The 25752-nt window shown below is 38.5% G+C and overlaps 1 protein-coding gene across 1 annotated transcript in view; it reads left to right on the plus strand.

Moving 5' to 3' along the window:
* Window positions 1-13662: 13662 nt before the first annotated feature.
* GIPC3 (GIPC PDZ domain containing family member 3) overlaps window positions 13663-25752 on the plus strand; it is an 89823-nt gene continuing 77733 nt past the window's right edge. The window contains exon 1 of the mRNA XM_053700726.1: window positions 13663-13917. Within this exon, the coding sequence (XP_053556701.1) occupies window positions 13663-13917 (255 nt within the window). The remainder of the gene's footprint in view (window positions 13918-25752) is intronic.

Genomic DNA, 25752 nt, shown 5'->3' on the forward strand with positions numbered 1-25752 from the left:
TACATTCTATGTGCTTTAGAAATGCTTATTTTTTTGAGCATTTTACTGTATATATTTTTCCATTGCATGTAGGATGATCTAAAGGCACATTTTACGCTGTGAGCCCCGTAGCGAGATAACACAGCTACCAGTGTAAAATGTTCCTTTACATCATCCTGTCATGGACTTCATAGTTCTTTTTAGATCATCTCACCTAAGCAGAGGGCTTATCTGGTCCTAAGAAATAATTTGAAAATGGCTTTAAATAGTTAAATTTATGATTTATTTGTATAGTATACTATACTTACACATGCCATTTGGATGCTTAAAGGGCCACTAAACCCAAAATCTTTCTTTCATGATTCAGATAGAGAATAGAAATTTAAACAACATTACAATTTACTTCCATAATTTATTTTGCTTCATTTTTTAAATATCCTTATTTGAAGAAAAAGCAATGCACATGGTGAGCCAATCACATGATGCTTCTATGTGCAGCAACCAATCAGCAGCTAGTGAGCATATCTAGATATGCTTTTCATCAAAGAATATCAAGAGAATAAAACAAATTAGATAATATAAGTAAATTAGAAAGATGTTTAAAATTGCATTCTCTTTCAAAATCATAAAAGAAAAAATGTGGCTGGAATGTCCCTTTAATGTTAGGCATTTTTTGTGTTTTCATACACTTATTTATTCACATTATTATGCAAATGTACACTGGGTAATTATTTGGACTGGTCTCAATGATATTTAAGTGAGTATAATATTGACTATAGGAAAAACAGAAGTTTTTAAAGAGTGAAGGTGCTTAGTTAAAGCAGGAGAGAGTTGCTTGTGGTGTACCCCTTGTTTTGATTAATATATTCCTATTTATATTTTTTCTCTAGTACTAAATATGTAACAACTGGCATTCTTTGTGGAGTGAATGACATAATTAGGGATGTAAGAAAAAAACAAACTTAGGGAAATGCATGAGTGAGTGAAACTTAGCATTTAACTCTCCAAAGTGCAAATTTTATTAATTTAGGAGTTAAAGGAACAGTCTAGTCCAAAATAAACTTTCATGATTCAAATAGGACATGTCATTTTAAACAACTTTCCATTTTACTTTTATCACCAATTTTTCTTTTTTTCTCTTGGTATTCTTAGTTGAAAGCTAAACCTAGGAGGTTCATATGCTAATTTCTTAGACCTTGAAGGCCGCCTCTTATCTGAATGCATTTTGACAGTTTTTTACAACTAGAGGGTGTTAGTTCATGTGTGTCATATTGATAACATTCTGCGCACGTGGAGTTACCTGGGAGTCAGCAATTGGTTAAAATGCAAGTCTGTTAAAAGAACTGAAATAAGGGGGCAGTCTGCAGAAGCTTAGATACAAGGTAATCACTGAGGTAAAATGTATATTAATATAACCGTGTTGGTTATGCAAAACTAGGGAATGGGTAATAAAGGGATTATCTATCTTTTAAACCTAAAAATTCTGGTGTAGACTATCCCTTTAATAACACAAAAACATAATTTATGTAAGAACTTACCTGATAAATTCATTTCTTTCATATTAGCAAGAGTCCATGAGCTAGTGACGTATGGGATATACATTCCTACCAGGAGGGGCAAAGTTTCCCAAACCTTAAAATGCCTATAAATACACCCCTCACCACACCCACAATTCAGTTTAACGAATAGCCAAGAAGTGGGGTGATAAGAAAAAAGTGCGAAAGCATATAAAATAAGGAATTGGAATAATTGTGCTTTATACAAAAAAATCATAACCACCACAAAAAAAGGGCGGGCCTCATGGACTCTTGCTAATATGAAAGAAATGAATTTATCAGGTAAGTTCTTACATAAATTATGTTTTCTTTCATGTAATTAGCAAGAGTCCATGAGCTAGTGACGTATGGGATAATGACTACCCAAGATGTGGATCTTTCCACACAAGAGTCACTAGAGAGGGAGGGAAAAAATAAAGACAGCCAATTCCTGCTGAAAATAATCCACACCCAAAATAAAGTTTAATGAAAAACATAAGCAGAAGATTCAAACTGAAACCGCTGCCTGAAGTACTTTTCTACCAAAAACTGCTTCAGAAGAAGAAAATACAACAAAATGGTAGAATTTGGAAAAAGTATGCAAAGAGGACCAAGTTGCCGCTTTGCAAATCTGATCAACCGAAGCTTCATTCCTAAACGCCTAGGAAGCAGAAACTGACCTAGTAGAATGAGCTGTAATCCTATGAGGCGGAGTCTTACCCTACTCAACATAGGCAAGATGAATTAAAGATTTCAACCAAGATGCCAAAGAAATGGCAGAAGTTTTCTGGCCTTTCTAAAACCGGAAAAGATAACAAATAAACTAGAAGTCTTTCGGAAAGACTTAGTAGCTTCAACATAATATTTCACAGCTCTAATAACATCCAAAGAATGCAACGATTTCTCCTTAGAATTCTTAGGATTAAGACATAATGAAGGAACCACAATGTCTCTACTAATGTTGTTGGAATTCACAACTTAGGTAAAAATTCAAAAGAAGTTCGCAACACCGCCTTATCCTGATGAAAAATCAGAAAAGGAGACTCACAAGAAAGAGCAGATAATTCAGAAACTCTTCTGGCAGAAGAGATGGCCAAAAGGAACAAAACTTTCCAAGAAAGTAATTTAATATCCAATGAATGCATAGGTTCAAATGGAGGAGCTTGAAGAGCCCCCAGAACCAAATTCAAACTCCAAGGAGGAGAAATTGACTTAATGACAGGCTTTATACGAACCAAAGCTTGTACAAAACAATGAATATCAGGAAGAATAGCAATCTTTCTGTGAAAAAGAACAGAAAGAGCAAAGATTTGACCTTTCAAGGAACTTGCGGACAAACCCTTATCTAAACCATCCTGAAGAAACTGTAATATTCTCGGTATACTAAAAGAATGCCAAGAAAAATGATGAGAAAGACACCAAGAAATATAAGTCTTCCAGACTCTATAATATATCTCTCTGGATACAGATTTACGAGCCTGTAACATAGTATTAATCACAGAGTCAGAGAAACCTCTTTGACCAAGAATCAAGCGTTCAATCTCCATACCTTTAAATTTAAGGATTTCAGATCCTGATGGAAAAAAGGACCTTGAGACAAAAGGTCTGGTCTTAACGGAAGAGTCCACGGTTGGCAAGAGGCCATCCGGACAAGATCCGCATACCAAAACCTGTGAGGCCATGCCGGAGCTACCAGCAGAACAAACGAGCATTCCTTCAGAATCTTGGAGATTACTCTTGGAAGAAGAACTAGAGGCGGAAAGATATAGGCAGGATGATACTTCCAAGGAAGTGATAATGCATCCACTGCCTCCGCCTGAGGATCCCGGGATCTGGACAGATACCTGGGAAGTTTCTTGTTTAGATGAGAAGCCATCAGATCTATTTCTGGAAGTTCCCACATCTGAACAATCTGAAGAAATACCTCTGGGTGAAGAGACCATTCGCCCGGATGCAACGTTTGGCGACTGAGATAATCCGCTTTCCAATTGTCCATACCTGGGATAAGAACCGCAGAGATTAGACAGGAGCTGGATTCCGCCCAAACCAAAATTCGAGATACTTCTCTCATAGCCAGAGGACTGTGAGTCCCTCCTTGATGATTGATGTATGCCACAGTTGTGACATTGTCTATCTGAAAACATATGAACAACTCTCTCTTCAGAAGAGGCCAAGACTGAAGAGCTCTGAAAATTGCACGGAGTTCCAAATATTGATCGGAAATCTCACCTCCTGAGATTCCCAAACCCCTTGTGCCGTCAGATACCCCCACACAGCTCCCCAACCTGTAAGACTTGCATCTGTTGAGATTATAGTCCAGGTCGGAAGAACAAAGAAGCCCCCTGAACTAAACGATGGTGATCTGTCCACCATGTCAGAGAGTGTTGTAAAATCGGTTTAAAGATATTAATTGAGATATCTTTGAGTAATCCCTGCACCATTGGTTCAGCATACAGAGCTGAAGAGGTCGCATGTGAAAACGAGCAAAGGAGATCGCATCTGATGCGGCAGTCCTAAGACCCAACATTTCCATGCATAAGGCTACCAAAGGGAATGAATGTGACTGAAGGTTTTGACAAGCTGATATCAATGTTAAACTTCTCTTGTCTGACAAGGACAGAGTCATAGACACTGAATTTATCTAGAAACCTAAAAAGGTTACCCTTGTCTGAGGAATCAATGAACTGATTGGTAAATTGATCCTCCAGCCATGAACTTGAAGAAACAACACAAGTCGATTCGTATGAGATTCTTCGAAAATGAGAAGACTGAGCAAGTACCAAGATATCGTCCAAATAAGGAAATACCAAAACCCTATTCTCTGATTACAGAAAGAAGGGCACCGAAAACCTTTGAAAAAAATTCTTGGAACTGAGGCTAGGCCAAATGGTAGAGCCACAAAACTGGTAATGCTTGTCTAAAAAGAGAATCTCAGACACTAAAAGTGATCTGGACGAATCGGAATATGCAGATACACATCCTGTAAATCTATTGTAGACATATAATGCCCTTGCTAAACAAAAGGCAGGATAGTCCTACAGTAACCATCTTGAATGTTGGTATCCTAACATAACGATTCAATAATGATAGATCCGGAACTGGTCTGAAGGAATTGACCTTCTTTGGTACAATGAAGAGATAAAATAAAACCCCAGCCCCTGTTCCAGAACTGGAACTGGCATAAATACTCCAGCTAATCTCTAGATCTGAAACACATTTCAGAAATGCTGAGCCTTTGCTGTGGGACACGGGAAAGAAAAGAATCTCTTAGCAGGAGGCCTTAACTTGAAGCCAATTCTGTACCTTTCTGAAACAATGTTTCTGAAACCAGAGATTAAGAACGGAATTGATCCAATTTGAAGAAAACGTAATCTGCCCCATACCAGCTGAGCTGGAATAAGGGCCGCACCTTCATAGGTACTTAGGAGCTGGCTATAGGTTTCTATAAGGCTTGGATATATTCCAAACTGGAAATAGTTTCCAAACTGATACCGCTCCTGAGGATGAAGGATCAGACTTTTGTTCCTTGTGAGGAAAGGAACGAAAATGATTATTTACCCTGGAAAGAAAGGGAAAGCAAAGTTGACTTAGAAGACATGTCAGCATTAAAAGTTTAATCCATAAAGCTTTTCTAGCTAAAATAGCTAGAGACATATACCTGACATCAACTCTAATGATATCAAAAGATGGTATCACCCATAAAATTAATAGCATGTTATAGAATAATAATAATGCTATAAAATTATGATCTGTTACTTGTTGCGCTAAAGCTTCTAACCAAAAAGTTGAAGCTGCAGCAACATCCGCTAAAAATATAGCAGGTCTAAGAAGATTACCTGAACATAAGTAAGCTTTTCTTAGAAAGGATTCAATTTTCCTATCTAAAGGATCCTTAAATGAAGTACTATCTGCCGTAGGAATAGTAGTACATTCGCAGGAGTAGAGACAGCCCCATAACCTTAGGGATTTTTGCCCCAAAAAACTCTAATCTGTCAGATGGCACAGGATATAATTTGCTTAAACGTCTAGAAGGAGTAAATAAATTACCCAAATTATTCCATTCCCTGGAAATTACTTCAGAAATAGCATCAGGGAGATAAAAACACTTCTGGAATAACTACAGGAGATTTAAAAACCTTATTTAAACGTTTACATTTAGAATCAAGAGGACCAGAATCCTCTATTTCTAATGCAAATAACACTTCTTTAAGTAAAGAACGAATAAATTCCATCTTGAACAAATACAAAGATTTATCAGCATCAACCTCTGAGACAGAAACCTCTGAACCAGAAGAACCATTATCAGTATCAGAATGATGATGTTCATTTAAAAATTCATCTGAAAAAAGAGAAGTTTTAAAAGACTTTTATGTATACTAGAAGGAGAAATAACAGACATAGCCTTCTAAATGGATTTAAAAAATAAAATCTCTTAAGTTATCAGGAACACTCTGAAAATTAGATGTTGACGGAACAGCAACAGGTAATGTAACAGTACTAAAGGAAATTTTATCTGCATTAATAAGTTTGACATGACATGCAATACAAATAACAGCTGGAGAAACAGATACCAAAAGTTTATAGCAGATACACTTAGCTTGGTAGCTCCAGCACTGTGCAGTGATTTTCCTGAAGTATCTTCTGACTCAGATGCAACGTGGAACATCTTGCAATATGTAAAAGAAAAAAACAACATATAAAGCAAAATTGATCAAATTCCTTAAATGACAGTTTCAGGAATGGGAAAAAATGCCAAAGAACAAGCTTCTAGCAACCAGAAGCAATAAAAAATGAGACTTAAATAATGTGGAGACAAAAGTGACGCCCATAATTTTTTTCGCGCCAAATAAGACGCCCACATTATTTGGCGCCTAAATGCTTTTTGGCGCCAAAAATGACGCCACATCCGGAACGCCGACATCTTTGGCGCAAAATAACGTCAAAGAATGACGCAACTTCCGGCGACACGTATGACGCCGGAAACGGAAATAGAATTTTTGCGCCAAAAAAGTCCGCGCCAAGAATGACGCAATAAAATGAAGCATTTTCAGCCCCCGCGAGCCTAACAGCCCACAGGGAAAAAGTCAAATTGAAAGGTAAAAAATGTTAAATTAAAATGCATTATCCCAAATATGAAACTGACTGTCTGAAAAATAAGGAAAGTTGAACATTCTGAGTCAAGGCAAATAAATGTTTGAATACATATATTTAGAACTTTATAAATAAAGTGCCCAACCATAGCTAGGAGTGTCACAGAAAATAAGACTTACTTACCCCAGGACACTCATCTACATATAGCAGATAGCCAAACCAGTACTGAAACGAGAATCAGCAGAGGTAATGGTATATATAAGAGTATATCGTCGATCTGAAAAGGGAGGTAAGAGATGAATCTCTACGACCGATAACAGAGAACCTATGAAATAGACCCCTTAGAAGGAGATCACTGCATTCAAATAGGCAATACTCTCCTCACATCCCTCTGACATTCACTGCACGCTGAGAGGAAAACCGGGCTCCAACTTGCTGCGGAGCGCATATCAACGTAGAATCTAGCACAAACTTACTTCACCACCTCCATCGGAGGCAAAGTTTGTAAAACTGAATTGTGGGTGTGGTGAGGGGTGTATTTATAGGCATTTTAAGGTTTGGGAAACTTTGCCCCTCCTGGTAGGAATGTATATCCCATACGTCACTAGCTCATGGACTCTTGCTAATTACATGAAAGAAAGGGGAAATTTAGATTTTATGGTACTTTACTGAAGTCGTTAGAAGAGCAAGTAGATTTGAGAGTTATTCAGATCTAAAGGTTGATTTGTTGTTGTTAGAAATATTATTGTAAACATGAAATACACATTTGCCGTTAATCCTAAAAAAAGAATTTAACTGATTGTGTTAGCATGCTGCAGGAACCACTAAAGCAACTGAAACAGTTTAGCACACCGTAAAATCTAAATTAAACATTTGTTGTCAGTAATCAGCATTTGTTTCCACTATTCATATGGAACAGACTAGTACTGACTTAAAGGGCCATGATACACAAATGTTGAAACACTTGAAAGGGCTGTAGCATTGCTGTAAAAAGCTGACTAGAAAATATCACCTGAACATCTCTATATAAAAAAGAAAGATATTTTCCTCAAAATGTCCTAAGTATTCACACCCTATTGTAAAGGACTTTAAGCAGCAAATCAAAATGCCTGTCCCAGGACCTGCAAGGGAGCGTGCCTCATGCACAGTTGCACACTCATGTTATTTCCATATACAGTTTAAGGAAGTTAACTATGAAATATCATGAGATCACAGTAAAAGAGTCAATGACCTCAGCAATGCTGATGCTGATTGGCTGCTGTTTTTTTTATTTTTTTTATTTTGTATTTTTACCTGCAACTGGGCAGTTACTGAAAGATAACTTTCTTCTACTAGATACGACGAGTCCACGGATTCATCCTTACTTGTGGGATATTATCCTCCTGCTAACAGGAAGTGGCAAAAAGCACCACAGCAGAGCTGTCTATATAGCTCCTCCCTTGACTCCACCCCCCCCAGTCATTCTCTTTGCCTACACTAAGTAATAGGAAGAGGTAAAGTGAAAGAGGTGATAAAATGTTAGTTTTTATTTTCTTCAAGCAAGACTTTTTTATTTTAAATGGTACCGGTGAGTGCTATTTTTTCCCAGGCAGCAGATGGATGAAGATTTCTGCCTGGAGACTGATGATCTTAGCAGTTGTCACTAAGATCCAGAGTAGTTCCCACAGAATGTCTGAGGAGTACTTGAGAAGCTTCAGTGTGAGGAACGTTTTTCATGCTACAAGCATTGAGGTATGTTCAGTCATTTTTTTCTGGAGAGACTGTGTTATTTCAGAACTGGCTGACAGTATTCCCATAAGGGAAGTGGTAAGCAGTAATCCTACTTATGATAAGAAGGGTATTACTGGGACCTGTATGTTATGGGCTAATAAATGGTTGACACTGATAACATGATGTTTTTTTTGGGCAAAACGATTTTATGTTTGGAAGGCAATTTAACGTTTTTTGTGTGCAAACGTTTTTGACTTTGATGGCACTGGAGGGTTCACATGCCTTCTATGATAGTTGGGTATAAGGAAACCCACATGGCTAGGTGCTAGACCGCTTTACAGCGGTTTTTACTAGGCAGTGAGACATCGATGTAGATGGGCGGGGCCTAATTTCGCGCCTCAGATGCGCAGTTGAATTTCCCATGCAAGCAGCAAGCTCCAGCTCCGGTGGGCCTTAACTGACAGATTTGGCCTAAACGAAGTGCAAGAGTGATTTAACAGACCCCTGAGGGCAGGTAGGCGCCACAGCAGAGCTGTGGCGAGGTGCAGGGGGTAGATTGTTTAATTTCATAAAGTTTTTTTGGGTAACGTTTTTTTCATTAAGGGTTAAGAACTCTTACTTGTGGTGCAATCTTAGCTGGCAAGATAAGACACATATATACTAAAATTGGGATAATTATAGCATTTTAGAGCAGTTTTGGAAAAATTGTACGCTTTTTTTCTCTTAAAGGCGCAGTACCGTTTTTCAGATTGTTAATTTTTTCACTAAATAAAGTGTTTTCAAGCCTGTTTGTGGTCATTACTAGCCTGTTTCAACATGTCTGACATTGAGGAAAGTCAATGTTCTATGTGTTTAGAAGCCATTGTGGAACCCCCACTTAAAATGTGTCCCTCATGTACTGAAAGGGCCTTACATTGCAAAGAACATATTTTAGGTGATAAAAGTATGTCTCAGGATGATTCTCAATCGGAAGAGAATCAGGTTATGCCATCTAATTCTCCCCAAGTGTCACAACCTTTAACGCCCGCTCAAGCGACACCTAGTACTTCTAGCGCGTCTAATTCTTTCACCCTGCAAGATATGGCTGCAGTTATGTCTACTACCCTGACAGAGGTATTATCTAAACTGCCAGGTTTACAGGGTAAACGCAGCAGGTCAGGTATTAGAGTAAATCCTGATGCTTTATTGGCCATCTCCGATGTACCCTCACAGTGTTCTGAATTGGGGGTGGGGGAATTTCTGTCTGAGGGAGAGCTTTCAGACTCAGGAAAGATGTTCCCTCAAACAGACTTAGATGTGTCGGCCTTTAAGTTTAAGCTTGAACACCTCCGCTTGTTACTCCGGGAGGTTTTAGCGACTCTGGATGATTGTGACCCTATTGTCATCTCAGCAGAGAAATTGTGTAAAATGGATAAATATCTAAAGGTCCCTACTTACACTAATGTTTTTCCAGTCCCTAGAAGGATTTCGGACATTGTCACTAAGGAATGGGATAGACCAGGCATTCCGTTCTCTCCCCCTCCTACTTTTAAGAAAATGTTTCCCATATCTGACACCATTCGGGATTCCTGGCAGACGGTCCCTAAGGTGGAGGGAGCTATTTCTACCCTGGCTAAGCATACAACTATCCCTATTGAGGACAGTTGTGCTTTCAAAGACCCTATGGATAAAAAATTAGAGGGTCTTCTAAAGAAATTGTTTGTTCATCAGGGTTTTCTTCTACAACCTATAGCGTGCATTGTTCCAGTAACTACTGCAGCAGCTTTTTGGTTTGAGGCTCTAGAGGAGTCTCTTAAGGTTGAGACCCCATTAGATGATATTTTGGATAGAATTAAGGCTCTCAAGCCTTTAAAGGTGGACCCTCTACTTCCTCCTCCACCACAAAGCAGGAGGGGAATTTGCACAATCCAAGTCAGTCTGGAGACCTAACCAGACCTGGAATAAAGGTATGCAGCTGACTGCCTGGAGATTGAACGCTTGATTTTATCTAAGCGGGGATTCTCTGAGTCGGTTATTGATACCTTGATTCAGGTTCGGAAGCCTGTCACTAGGAAAATTTACCATAAGATATGGCGTAAATATCTTTATTGGTGCGAATCCAAGGGCTACTCATGGAGTAGGGTTAGGATTCCTAGGATTTTGTCCTTTCTCCAAGAAGGATTGGAGAAGGGATTATCAGCTAGTTCCTTAAAGGGACAAATTTCTGCTTTGTCAATTTTACTACACAAGCATCTGGCGGATGTCCCATACGTTCAGTCTTTTTGTCAGGCTTTAGTCAGAATCAAGCCTGTGTTTAAACCTGTTGCTCCGCCATGGAGTTTGAATTTAGTTCTAAATGTTCTTCAAGGGGGTTCCGTTTGAACCCATGCATTCCATAGGTATTAAGCTTTTATCTTGGAAAGTTTTGTTTTTAGTTGCTATCTCTTCTGCTCGAAGAGTTTCTGAGCTTTCTGCATTACAATGCGACTCACCTTATCTTATATTCCATTCTGATAAGGTGGTTTTGCGCACTAAACCTGGATTCCTTCCTAAGGTTTTTCAAATAAGAATATTAATCAGGAAATTATTGTTCCTTCTCTATGTCCTAATCCTTCTAAGAAGGAGCGTCTGTTACATAATCTGGACGTGGTTCGTGCCTTGAAGTTTTACTTACAAGCGACCAAGGATTTCCGTCAAACATCTTCTCTATTTGTTGTTTATTCTGGAAAGCGTAGGGGTCAAAAAGCTATGGCTACCTCTCTTTCTTTTTGGCTGAAAAGCATCATCCGTTTGGCATACGAGACTGCTGGACAGCAGCCTCCTGATAAGATTACAGCTCATTCTACTAGAGCGGTGGCTTCCACATGGGCTTTTAAAAACGATGCTTCTGTTGAACAGATTTGTAAGGCTGCGACTTGGTCCTCCCTTCATACTTTTTCCAAATTTTCCAAATTTGATACTTTTGCTTCTTCTGAGGCTATTTTTGGGAGAAAAGTTCTTCAAGCAGTGGTGCCTTCTGTTTAGGTATCTGTCTTGTCCCTCCCGTTCATCCGTGTCCTGTAGCTTTGGTATTGTATCCCACAAGTAAGGATGAATCCGTGGACTCGTCATATCTAATAGAAGAAAAGGAAATTTATGCTTACCTGATAAATTGATTTCTTCTACGATACGACGAGTCCACGGCCCTCCCTGTCATATTAGACAGATTAGATTTTTGTTTTCAAAACTTCAGTCACCTCTGCACCTTTTTAGTTTCTCCTTTTTCTTCCTATACCTTCGGTCGAATGACTGGGGGGTGGAGTAAAGGGAGGAGCTATATAGACAGCTCTGCTGTGGTGCTCTTTGCCACTTCCTGTTAGCAGGAGGATAATATCCCACAAGTAAGGATGAATCCGTGGACTTGTCGTATCGTAGAAGAAATCAATCTATCAGGTAAACATACATTTCCTTTTTTACACAGCACTTACTCTGGTGAGCTGAGGAAATTGTGAGGTAAAATATCTTCCTTTTTTTACATAGAGATATGCAGGTGATATTTCATTGTCAGCTTTTTACAGTTATGCTGCAGCACTTTCAAGTGATTTAGCATATGAGTATTATGTCCCAAATTTGTATTTTATGATTCAGACAGAGAATACAATATTAAACAACTTTCTAATTTGCTTCTATTATGTCATTTGTTTAATTCTCTTACTATCCTTTGTTGAAGAAGCAGCAATGCACTACTGGGGGCAAGTTAACACACTGGGTGAGTCAATAACATGAAGCATATAAGCGCAGTCACCAATCAGCAGCTCCTGAGCCTACCTTTATATCCTTTTCAACAAAGGATACCAAGAGAACAAAACCAATTAGATAGTAAAAGAAAATTAGAACATTGTTTAAAATCACAAGCTCTATCTTATTCATGAAAGAAAAAAATGTGGGTTTCATGTCCCTTTAAAATCTGGGGTTTAATTAAATGTAAAAAAAACTCCCCTTTCCTTTCTGGTTATGTAATCTCTCTCTTTTAACTTTCTCATTTCACTGTCAGAATCAAAATGTGATACATTTTTATGTTTGTATTTGTTCATAGTGAGAAAAGTTTAAAAAGCTTTTTTTTTGGTGGTATAGATGTCACTCAAATAATAATGAATAACATTTTGCGTGCTTTATTGATGTTCTGCCACCAATCAGCAAGTGCTACCCAGGTGCTGAGCTAAAAATGGACGGGCTTCTAAGCGTACATTCATATAAAGATAGCAAGAAAACGAAAAAAAATTGATAATAGGAGTAAATTTGAAACTTGCTTAAAATTGCATGCGCTATCTGAATCATGAAAGTTTAATTTTGAACAGACTATTCCATTAAACTAGGGTGAACTGTTTGTGTTAATTATCTGCCTCTTTGCCCCATTTTTTTTTATACTGTATCCACATTCACAACACACAGAGTGCTCTTGTCTGCAACTTGTATTGTCCTTTTTTACATGGATCCAGTGTTTTTTTTGTTTTGTTTTTCAATCCATTTTCGTGTTTGTGTAAATTTGAATTTGCAACACTAATTGAATTATTTTTTATATAAAATTAAATATATATTTGAGTTTGATGTATTAAATTTATTGACACATATCCACCATCTTTGCATATGAGAAAAAACACAACTGATTTGTAAGATCCTCTTGAAAAAGTCTGAAACCAAACTTGTTTTGTTTTCAATTCATTCTTTATAAATAAAATAAAGTCTGTTCGTGTTTGTATGTATGTATGTGTGTATGTATGTATGTGTGTATGTACATATATATATATATATATGTGTGTGTATGTACAGTATGTATATATATATATAATATATATATATGTGTGTGTGTGTATATATATATATAATCTATATATATGTATATATGTGTGTGTATCTATGTACAATATGTTTGTAGTGAATTCTGTAGAATGTGTTTTATTTTTCATTACAAATACTTGTTTACACACTAGGAATCAAGCAGGTGTGCCCAGCACTCGAGGAGTTAATGGATGTTTATCTAATTAATTTTCTCACATGCAGTAATTCCCCTGTGAGTACAACTTTCCATGCATATCCCTAGGTAGATTATTTTATGATACCACGCCTAAGCATTCTTTTTTATCCCATGGTTTCACAGCCTTAGTGTATAACCTGAGTCCTGGGATAAGGTTACTATCTTATTGTGCACAACTGGGGATCTGTTTACAAAGTGAACATTCCAAAAAGAGCAGCCAAACATCTATAATTTATCTCTCCTGGCCCCAGTGTGTCATAGTGTTCCTCACACACCCTTCCTGGCAAGGGTGGGATGCTGCGCAGATCAGGACGGAGAACTACGAAAGGGACAGATCAACTTGAGACACAATCCATGGAGAACGGTGTAGACCCTGAGCAGAAAGAATGCAGTGCCCAAAAAGAGCCACAGAGGACCAAACACACCAGGCAAAGTGTGCCAACAGCCCCTGGCCAACAAGGACCTCCACACCCACCCAGAGTTAGACCAAGACTGGTCTTCCATACTCAACTGGCCCATGGCAGTTCTACAGGAAGGATTGAGGGCTTCACCAATGTCAAGGAGCTTTATGCTAAAATTGCAGAGGTGTTCAATATTTCTCCAACAGAGGTGAGCTTTAGTGTGTAGAAAAAATAAGGGGCAAAGTACAAAAGACCCTCTGGTGCAGAAAGTGACACAGAATTTGTTACCTATGCAATCACTTTTTATGATCTGTCACTTACTTAAAGGTATCAGATACCTGATGTAAATATGTAATAGTTAACTGATGTAGGGTAAACTAATAAACAATTTCACAATTTAGTCTTGACTTTTAAAGGACATTAAGATCAGAATTGAACTCTCTATAAAAATGTCTAAATATGCACAGTAAAAACTGTACAATGTGCTTTCATTATTTATTTTGCCTGTTTAATTATAAAACAGTTTTTTTTCTCTCCACTGCCTCTAGAGAGGCTCATGCAATATTGGCAAATGTGACCTTGCAAAAATGTACACCGTGATTGCTTGTTAAGTATAGAAACTATACCTAACCCTTAATGGCCACGGGTAAAGTGGTAAGATAAACACACATTTCTAGGGATTTGTTCCTATACTGCAAAACAATGCAAATTTGCAATATATTGTCAAAGATATTTTTTTTAAAAAAATGTTTTCAAAAGCATTTCTTTATTTGTGGTACATTATATACGATTATAAGAATAGTTTAACATCCTTTTAGATTAGCAGTAAATACCTGCAAAATTATTTATATAAAAATAAACAACTTGTAATTATTAAGCAGATTTTCATATTAGTCTATTTGGATTTGAATTGTATTTCTGAATTTTGATCTCCATGTCCCTTTAAATCAATTTAGTTTGCCAGGGGATGGGGTATATATGTTAGAACTTGACATTTCAATATTGGAGCATGATCTTATATTGTATTTTGCTTATGGAATTCCTTGCTTTTTATTTGTTTGTTTTTTTATATCATATTGATTACAAATTAAAAATATTCATATTTCAAAGAGATATCAATATTAAAGGGCTATTATGCAGTTAATTGTACTCACCTTTAACATTGTTCCCAATGATCCATTTTACCTGCTAGAGTGTATTAATTTGTTTTCAAATAACCCCTTTATCTTTATTTTGACATTTGAAATAGCTGCCTTTGCCTATTGAAACTGCCACCTATAGTGAAAATGTCAATACTAGCTATAGAAAAACATGTAAACAAGAGGCAACATCAGAAATCAACCTCACTCTAGGAGGAAACCATTTGATAGTGTGTTTCCGCAGCTGCTTTGCCTGCTTGTCTGAAAATGTTGTCCATTAAAAATAATACTAAATCAGCTCAATTATGCCTTAAAAATTTGTCTAATGGCAAGATAGTAATTAGTAAGTGGAGCACTATTTATCGCTATAAGTACGCTCGACTTTGCAAGTATTACAAGTTGAAAGTAAACATTTTTTGCTTGCGTGCTAACCCGACGTGCGCAAAGAGGTGAAGTTACAATATCGTGACCGCGCTAACATACTCCCCCATGGACTTCACGCGATAACCCAAGTCAACATAAGCACCCTAATCTATTAACCCCTAAACTAACCCCACGGCAAAGTCCCCACTACACTATTAACCCTTTAACCACCACATAGCTTACAGCAAAGTCCCCAGTACACTATTGACCCTTAAACCCCCACACCCCCGAGGAGCTTAAGTTAAAGGGACAGTCTACACCAGAATTTTTATTGTTTAAAAAGATAGATAATCCCTTTATTACCCATTCCCTAGTTTTGCACAACCAACACAGTTATATAAATACACTTTTTACCTCTCTGATTACCTTGTATCTAAACCTCTGCAAAATGCCCTGAGAAAAGAGGCGGCTTTCAAGGGCTTAGAAATTAGCATATGAACCTCCTAGGTTTAGCTTTCAACTAAGAATACCAAGAGAACAAAGCAAAATTGGTGATAAAAGTAAAATTGGAAAATTGTTTAAAATTACATTCTCTATCTGAATCATGAAAGTTTATTTTGGACTAGACTGTCCATTTAAGTATACCTTTGGGGGTTTAAATCTGTCTAATCTCTATTGAAGGTGTCGCTAGGATAATGTTACATAATTCTGCACATAGTGCAGATGGATGTAACAAAGTTCAGCCAACCCAGACTACTCAGAACCTTTGCACCTGTTACAGAGGATGGGGTTTATGTTTACTTATTGTTCTCAAATCTTACTACTGGTCCCCTTGATCTTATTGTCTCACAGTTGCTACTCTCCTTTTCACCTACTCTTACAAAAATACTTGCAAAAATATTTAACCTCTTTCTTAAAACTGGTACATTACCATCATTTCTTAAACATGCACTAATTACACCTATTCTTATAGGGACAGTAAATACCTTGTAATTACAAGACTTTTTGGCAGTCTTTGTATAAATTAACATTATGGGGCATATTTATCAATCTCCGTATGGAGCTTGATGCTTCTTGTTTCCGGGGAGCCTTCAGGCTTGCCGGAAACATAAGTTATGAAGCAGCGGTCTAAAGACCACTGCTCCATAACTTGTCCACCTGCTCTGAGGCCGTGGACAGAAATCATCCCTTGCTAGCGGCCGATTGGCCGCATATCTGCAGGGGGCGGCATTGCACCAGCAGTTCACAAGAACTGCTGGTGCAATGATAAATGCCGACAGTGTATGCTGTCTGCATTTATCGATGTGCGGCAGACATGATACGCTACTTCGTATCATGTCCGCTCGCACATTGATAAATATACCCCAGTGGGTGAGTTTGAAAATGACTGGAATGCATTATCACAAGGATTGATAAATGTGTTCAAAATCTAGCCAGACACCTTTGGACATATAGTTTATAAAATTGAAGATATGTGGATACCTGGCCATCACATCTATATGAGCTTGTTGTACATCCCATTTCAAAACTATGGGCATTAATATGGAGCCCCCCACTCCAACTATGATAGCCTCCACTCTTCTGGCATGGATTTTCACAAGATTTTGAAGTGTATCTGTGGGAATGTGTGCTCGTTTATTCAAAAGAGCATTTGTGAGGTCAGATACTGATGTGGGGCGTGAAGATCTGGCTCGCACTTGGCATTCCAAATCATCATAATGGGGCTGAGTTCAGGACTCTGCGAAGGCCACTTGAGTTTCTCCACAGCAAACTTGTCAAACAATTTCTTTATGGACTTCGCTTTGGGCACGTAGGCACAGTCATGCTGGATAAAAAGTTGGAAGCACCCAACTGTCTAAAATGTCTTTGTATTCTATAGAATTAAGATGACCCTTCAATGGAATTAAGGGGCATAGCCCAAACCATGAAAAATAGTCCCAAACCATTATCCCTTTTCCACCAAACTTTACAGTAGGCACTATGCATTAAGTTCTTCACTACCTGGAATTTCAGAGAAAAACTGTAAACAGAAATAGAGCTTTTGATTTTTTTAATTAACCTTGAAAACGCCATATATTTTTAACCCCTTAATGACCAAGGACGTACGCCATACGTCCTCAAAAAAAATACACTTAACGCCTGAGGACGTATGGCGTACGTCCTCGGTCTGGAAAGCAGCTGGAAGCGATCCTGCACGCTTCCAGCTGCTTTCCGGTTATTGCAGTGATGCCTCAACATCGAGGCATCCTGCAATAACCCCCCTTGGCCATCCGATGCAGAGAGAGCCACTCTGTGGCCCTCTCTGCACCGGACATCGATGGCCGGTTTCGTTGGTGGGTGGGAGCCAGTCTGGGAGGCGGGTGGGCGGCCATCGATGGGCCGTATGATGTGGAGGGGGGCGGGATCGTGGGTGGGAACCGCTACACTACAGAAAAATGATGGGAGAAAAGTGGCAGTGAGGGCCAAATATATCTAAAGTATGTCGATCTAAGAGATCTGGGAGGGGGTGGGGGGTTGGTCTTTTGGGGGGGGGCAAGCTACACTACAGAAAAATATTTAAAAAAAGAATAAAAACAAATGTTTTACTATAAACTGGGTACTGGCAGACAGCTGCCAGTACCAAAGATGGCTACTAATAAGTTAGAGGGGGATGGGTAAAGAGCTGTTTGGGGGGTATCAGGGAGGTTGGGGGCTAAGGGGGGATCCTCCAGAGCAGCATATGTAAATATGCCTTTTTAAAAAAAAATTTTTATCAAGGATAGCTTTTTTTTTTAGTACTGGCAGACTTTCGGCCAGTACTTAACATGGCGGGGACAATTGTGGGGTGGGGGAGGGAAGAGAGCTGTTTGGGAGGGATCAGGGGGTGTAATGTGTCAGGTGGGAGGCTGATCTCTACACTAAAGCTAAAATTAACCCTGCAAGCTCCCTACATGCTACCTAATTAACCCCTTCACTGCTAGCCATAATACACGTGTGATGCGCAGCGGCATTTAGCGGCCTTCTAATTACCAAAAAGCAACGCCAAAGTCATGTATGTCTGCTATTTCTCAACAAAGGGGATCCCAGAGAAGCATTTACAACCATTTGTGCCATAATTGCACAAGCTGTTTGTAAATGATTTCAGTGAGAAACCTAAAATTGTGAAAAATTTTACTTTTATTTTTATTTAATCGCATTTGGCAGTGAAATGGTGGCATGAAATATACCAAAATGGGCCTAGATCAATACTTAGGGTTGTCTACTACACTACAATAAAGCTAAAATTAACCCTACAAGCTCCCTACATGCTCCCTAATTAACCCCTTCATTGCTGGGCATAATACACGTGTGGTGCGCAGTGGCATTTAGCGGCCTTCTAATTACCAAAAAGCAACACCAAATCCATATATGTCTGCTATTTATGAAAAAAGGGGATTCCAGAGAAGCATTTACAACCATTTGTGCCATAATTGCACAAGCTGTTTGTAAATAAATTCAGTGAGAAACCTAAAGTTTGTAACAAAATGTGTGAAAAAGTGAACAATTTTTTTTATTTGATCGCATTTGGTGGTGAAATGGTGGCATGAAATATACCAAAATGGGCCTAGATCAATACTTTGGGATGTCTTCTAAAAAAAAATATATACATGTCAAGGGATATTCAGGGATTCCTGGAAGATATCAGTGTTCCAATGTAACTAGCGCTAAGTTTGAAAAAAAGTGGTTTGGAAATAGCAAAGTGCTTCTTGTATTTATTGCCCTATAACTTGCAAAAAAAGCAAAGAACATGTAAACATTGGGTATTTCTAAACTCAGGACAAAATTTGGAAACTATTTAGCATGGGTGTTTTTTGGTGGTTGCAGATGTGTAACAGATTTTGGGGGTCAAAGTTAGAAAAAGTGTGTTTTTTTCCATTTTTTCCTCATATTTTATATTTTTTTATAGTAATTTATTAGATATGATGAAAATAATGGTATCTTTAGAAAGTCCATTTAATGGCGAGAAAAACGGTATATAATATGTGTGGGTACAGTAAATGAGTAAGAGTAAAATTACAGCTAAACACAAACACTGCAGAAATGTAAAAATAGCCTTGGTCCCAAACGGTCAGAAAATGGAAAAGTGCTGTGGTCATTAAGGGGTTAAAGTAGACAACCCAAGGTATTTTTCACTAGGCCCATTTTGGTATATTTGAATTCATTATTTAGCTGACAGATACGTTAACTTTTTTTTTTACAAACTTTGGCTTTCTCACTGAAATTATTTACACACAACTGCAGTCATATGACAAATTGACGTAAAAACTTCTCTAATAGCCCCTTTGTTTAGAAGTAGCAGACATGAATGGCTTTGTCATTGGTTTTTGGTAATTAGAATGCCGCTAATTGCAGCTGCGAACTTTACTTAAAAATCCCTGGCAATAAAGGGGTTAATCATTTAGCTTGTACGGTTCATTTTTATGCAGAGTAGAGATTACCCTTGCAACCTGACACCTCCCACTCCCTGATCTTTACATGATCTCTCCCAAACAGCTCTCTTCCCTCCAGAGGCGTAGCTAGAAACCACAGGGCCCAGGTGCAAGAATCCAAGCAGGCCCCCCCCCCCCAAAAAAAAAAATGTGCATTTAACACAATTTTTTTTTACATTTAACTCGGAAAAAACAATGTGTGTTCTGTATACACACATATATATATAGCTAACTGTGCTGTATAAACACACATATATAGCTGAATGTGCTGTATACACACACACCCACATATATACTATGGGGGGTAGTTATCAACGTGTCTATTTTTCCTGCCTTCGCCGGCCCAATACGCGCGCCTAAGCTCGCCTCACATCGCCGCCGCAAACCTTCAAAAATTCGCCTAAGTTATCAAAAAAGCTGTCAAAAAGCTGCGCACCAAGTACGGGGCGATGAGCAGCGGACTGTGAGAGTTATCACTCATCCGATCTCGCTGCTCTTCGGCTTTTTTACAGCTTTCTTGCTAGCCTGTCACTAAGCACTCACACTAACTACACTGTTCTACCCCCTATACCGGCGCCCCTGGAAGCCCCCGCAACTAAATAAAGTTAGTAACCCCTAAACCGCCGCTCCTAGACCCGGCCGCAACTCTTATAAATGTATTAACCCCTAAACCGCCGCTCCCGGACACCGCTGCCACATACATTATACCTAGTAACCCCTATCCTGCCCCCCTATACCGTCGTCCTCTATAATAAAGTTATTAACCCCTATCCTGCTGATCCCGCACCTCGCCGCAACTAAATAAATAGTTTAACCCCTAAACCGCCGCTCCCTGACCCCGACGCAACCTATATTAAATTTATTAACCCCTATCCTGCCCCCCCTACACCGTCGCCACCTATAATAAATTTATTAACCCCTATCCTGCCCCCCACTACACCGCCGCCACTGTAATAAATTTATTAACCCCTAAACCTAAGTCTAACACTAACCCCTAACTTAAATATTAATTAAATAAATCTAAATAATATTTCTATTATGAACTAAATTAATCCTATTTTAAACTAAATACCTTTAAAATAAACCCTAATATAGCTACAATATAAATAATAATTATATTGTAGCTATCTTAGGATTTATTTTTATTTTACAGGCAAATTTCAATTTATTTTAACTAGGTACAATAGCTATTAAATAGTTATTAACTATTTAATAGCTTACCTAGCTAAAATAAAGAGAAATTAACCTGTAAAATAAAAACTAACCTAAGTTACAATTACACCTAACACTACACTATACTTAAATAAATTATTACTATTTAAAACTAAATACTTACCTGTAAAATAAACCCTAAGATAGCTACAATGTAATTAATAGTTACATTGTAGCTATCTTAGGGTTTATATTTATTTTACAGGTAACTTTGTATTTATTTTAGCTAGTTAGAATAGTTATTAAATAGTTATTAACTATTTAATAACTACCTAGCTAAAAGAAATACAAAATTACCTGTAAAATAAATCCTAACCTAAGTTACAATTAAACCTAACACTACACTATCATTAAATAAATTAAATCAATTAACTACAAATAACTACAATTAAATACAATTACATAAACTAACTAAAGTACAAAAAATAAAAAAAGCTAAGTTACAAACAAAAAAAAAATAGGTTACAAACATTTAAAAAATATTACAACAATTTTAAGCTAATTACACCTAATCTAAGCCCCCTAATAAAATAACAAACCCCCCCAAAATAAAAAAAATGCCCTACCCTTTTCTAAATTAAAAAAGTTCAAAGCTCTTTTACCTTACCAGCCCTTAAAAGGGCCTTTTGTGGGGCATGCCCCAAAGAATTCAGCTCTTTTGCCTGTAAAAGAAAAATCAGAATGCACCAATGAATCAAATGGATGTGTGAGGACAGAAGAACCAAGTCTTCTGATAGGACAGTGATACTGTTAAAACCCGCCTGATAGGCACACATCCATTTGATTCATTGGTGCACTATTTGGGGGAGGGTTTCACTAGCCTTTATAAGGCTGCTATTTGAGTTTGTTGTTTGTCAGAAGAAGGGACTGTTTGTTGTCCCGAAACGTCACAGAATAAAAGTTCTTTTTGTCACTGATGACTGAAGCCCAGTGAGTGCTTATTTGATCTTTGAAGTTATTTGCCACATTCAGAGCACCCTGACAGTTGAAGACAGATGGTGAGAGTGCATACACCTACAAAAATAAATATATATATATATATATATATCTGACTGTGCTGTATACACACACATACTGTATATATAGCTGACTGTGCTGTATAAACACACATATAGCTGAATGTGCTGTATACACACACACACACATATATACTATATATATATATATATATATATATATATATATATATATCTGACTGTGCTGTATAAACACACATATATAGCTGAATGTGCTGTAGACACACACACACACATATATATATATATATATATATATATATATATATATATATATATATATAGTTTCAAAAATCAAATAAGCACTCGCTGGGCTTCAGTCATCAGTGACAACACGCTTTATTCTGTGACGTTTCGGGACAACACACAGTCCCTGAGGAAGGGACTGTGTGTTGTCCCGAAACGTCACAGAATAAAGCGTGTTGTCACTGATGACTGAAGCCCAGCGAGTGCTTATTTGATTTTTGAAACTATCTACTACACATATAGCACCCTGGCAGTTGCACACAGATGGTGAGAGTGCACACACCAACCAACTACATATATATATATATATATATATATATATATATATCTGACTGTGCTGTATACACACACACACATATATATAGCTGACTGTGCTGTATAAACACATATATAGCTGACTGTGCTGTATAAACACACATATAGCTGAATGTGCTGTATACACACACATATATCTGACTGTGCTGTATACACACACATATATATAGCTGACTGTGCTGTATAAACACACATATATAGCTGAATGTGCTGAATACACACACACACATATATATATATATATATATATATATGACTGTGCTGTATACACACACATATATATATGACTGTGCTGTATAAACACACATATATAGCTGAATGTGCTGTATACACACACACACACACACACACACATATATACTATATATATATATATACATATATATATATATATATGACTGTGCTGTATACACACATATATATATAGCTGACTGTGCTGTATAAACACACATATATAGCTGAATGTGCTATATACACACACACACATATATATATACTATATATATATATATATATATATATATATATATATATCTGACTGCGCTGAATTCACACACATATATATAGCTGACTGTGCTGTATAAACACACATATATATAGCTAACTGTGCTGTATAAACACACATATATATAGCTGACTGTGCTGTATAAACACACATATATAGGTGAATGTGCTGTATACACACACACATATATACTATATATATATATATATATATGACTGTGCTGTATACACACACATATATATAGCTGACTGTGCTGTATAAACACACATCTATATAGCTGACTGTGCTGTATAAACACACATATATATAGCTGACTGTGCTGTATAAACACACATATATATATAGCTGACTGTGCTGTATAAACACACATATATATAGATGACTGTGCTGTATAAACACACATATATATAGATGACTGTGCTGTATAAACACACATATATATAGCTGACTGTGCTTATAAACACACATATATATAGCTGACTGTGCGTCTAGGAGAGCGAGAGGGAGAGAGAGAGACAGACAGAGAAACAGGGAGAAACAGAGAGAGACAGAGGGGGACAGAGAGAGACAGAGGGAGGACAAAGAGACAGAGAGGGATTTTAATCCTAAATAGTAGAGCTGATAACCATATATTACAAGAAAATGTACCAAAAGTTGTTTACATTCCAATCAGGTTGAATAATGAATGCACATGCGTAATAACAACCCAGCTCACCCCCCTCCCTACCTGCAGGAGAAGTTTGGAGAACTGCCAGTCCAGCCTCCCATGGGGGGAATATCTATAAATGCGATGCAGGCAGTGCTGCTCCGGGAGCCCCCTTCCTTCCCCACACACTTCAAATGTGTAGCTTCGGGTGGGAGCTCCTCCCTCCCGTTCTGATTTGAGTTACAACAGAGTGCTCTCAGCCTCCCATCAGTGAGGATTAGTCTGCCCCTGCTAGTCTTCCTGTTTCCTCTGCCGTGGTCCCTACTCACCCTGGCATCTCTCTTAGTGACAGTGATAGAGAGGGAGGAGTAGGGACCGCAGTAGAGGGAACTGGAAGAGTGCCAATCACTGCCAGTGAGTGGAGGTAGGGCCCAGCTAGATATTCCCCCAGAGTCACCAGTTCTTTGCTCCAAACCCTGCCCTACACCCCCCCCGCATACTATTTTTCTTCCGCTTCCTCCTTGCCCAGGCCCTACTTACCGTGCTGCTGTGCTGCCTACAAAACTTCACGGTCAGGACAGGGGACAATGCGGGATGCTGGGCCCCCCCAGAGTCACCAGCCTCAAGGGCTCGGTCGCAGTCATGACCGGTGCGACCACCTTAGTTTTGCCCCTGCTTCCCTCCCTCGCCTACCCTGGTCACCACCATCTTAGGCACTGGCAGAAGTTCTGCCATTATGCAGTTTAGGGCTTTTTAAAAAATCTAACTTTTTCTTGCAGTGTAGTGATCCCTCCTCAGCCCTCTCACCTCCCCCCCCCCCCAAGCAGCTCTTTAACCTTTCCCCCTCGCCCTCCTACTAGTGATGCCCATCTTAGGTACTGGCAGCTGTCTGCCAGTAACAGTTTATATATATATTTATTTCCTATGGCATGGAGAGTCCACAACGTCATTCCAATTACTAGTGGGATATTCAACTCCTGGCCAGCAGGAGGAGGCAAAGAGCATCCCAGCAAAGCTGTTAAGTGTAACTTCCCTTATCCATAATCCCCAGTCATTCTCTTTGCCTCTGTCAATGGAAGATGTGCGAAGTTGGTGTCTGAACTTCAAGATGGAAACTATTCGTTCCATTCTTCCATTGGTTCAGGAAGTTCAGTTCATGATGACTATAGACCTGAAGGACGCGTATTTACATGTTCCATTCACAAGGATCATCACCAATTTTTAAGGTTTGCCTTTCTAAACAAGCATTTCCAATTTGTTGCACTTTCGTTTGGTCTTGCCACGGCTCCTAGAATATTCACAAAGGTTCTGGGAGCTCAATTGGCTGTGATCAGATCCCAGGGAATTGCTGTGGCACCTTATGTAGATGACATCTTGGTTCAGGCGCCATCTTTTCTACTAGCACAATCTCATACAGAGATGTTGTTGTCTTTTCTACGTTCCCACGGGTGGAAAGTGAATCTGGAAAAGAGTTCTCTAGTTCCAGCTACAAGAGTGTGTTTCCTAGGGACAATCATAGATTCCCTGTCCATGAAGATTTTACTGACGGACGTCAGAAAATCAAAACCTATTGCTTCTTGCCTTTCTCTCCAGTTTGCTATTTGTCCATCAGTGGCTCTATGCATGGAGGTGATTGGTCTGATGGTGACTTCCATGGACATCATTCCTTTTGCTCTGTTCCATCTGAGACCTCTGCAGCTCTGCAAGCTCAGTCAGTGGAACGGAGACCATTCAGATTTATCACAGAGGATAGATCTGGATCCCCTAACAAGAGATTCTCGCTCGTGGTGAATTTCTCAGGATAACCTGGCTCGGGGCACTTGCTTCCTGATACATTCCTGGGTGATTGTGACTACGGATGCCAGCCTATTAGACTGGGGAGCAGTTTAGGGCTCTCTAAAAGCTCTGTCTTCTATCTGCTATCCACATTCCAGGAGTGGACAACTGGGAGGCGGATTTTCTGAGAAAACAGACTTTTCATCCCAGGGAGTGGGCTCTAACGCCTAGTTCTGTCTAGACGTGATTTTTCTGAAGCGGTCATTGATACTATGCTTCAGGCTCACAAACCGGTTACTCATAAGATTTACCATAAGGTATGGTGTAAATATCTTTATTGGTGTGAATTTAAGGCTTTCTCCTGGAGCCGGGTGAGG

Source organism: Bombina bombina, chromosome 2, assembly GCF_027579735.1.
Source record: "Bombina bombina isolate aBomBom1 chromosome 2, aBomBom1.pri, whole genome shotgun sequence".
Taxonomy (NCBI): domain Eukaryota; kingdom Metazoa; phylum Chordata; class Amphibia; order Anura; family Bombinatoridae; genus Bombina; species Bombina bombina.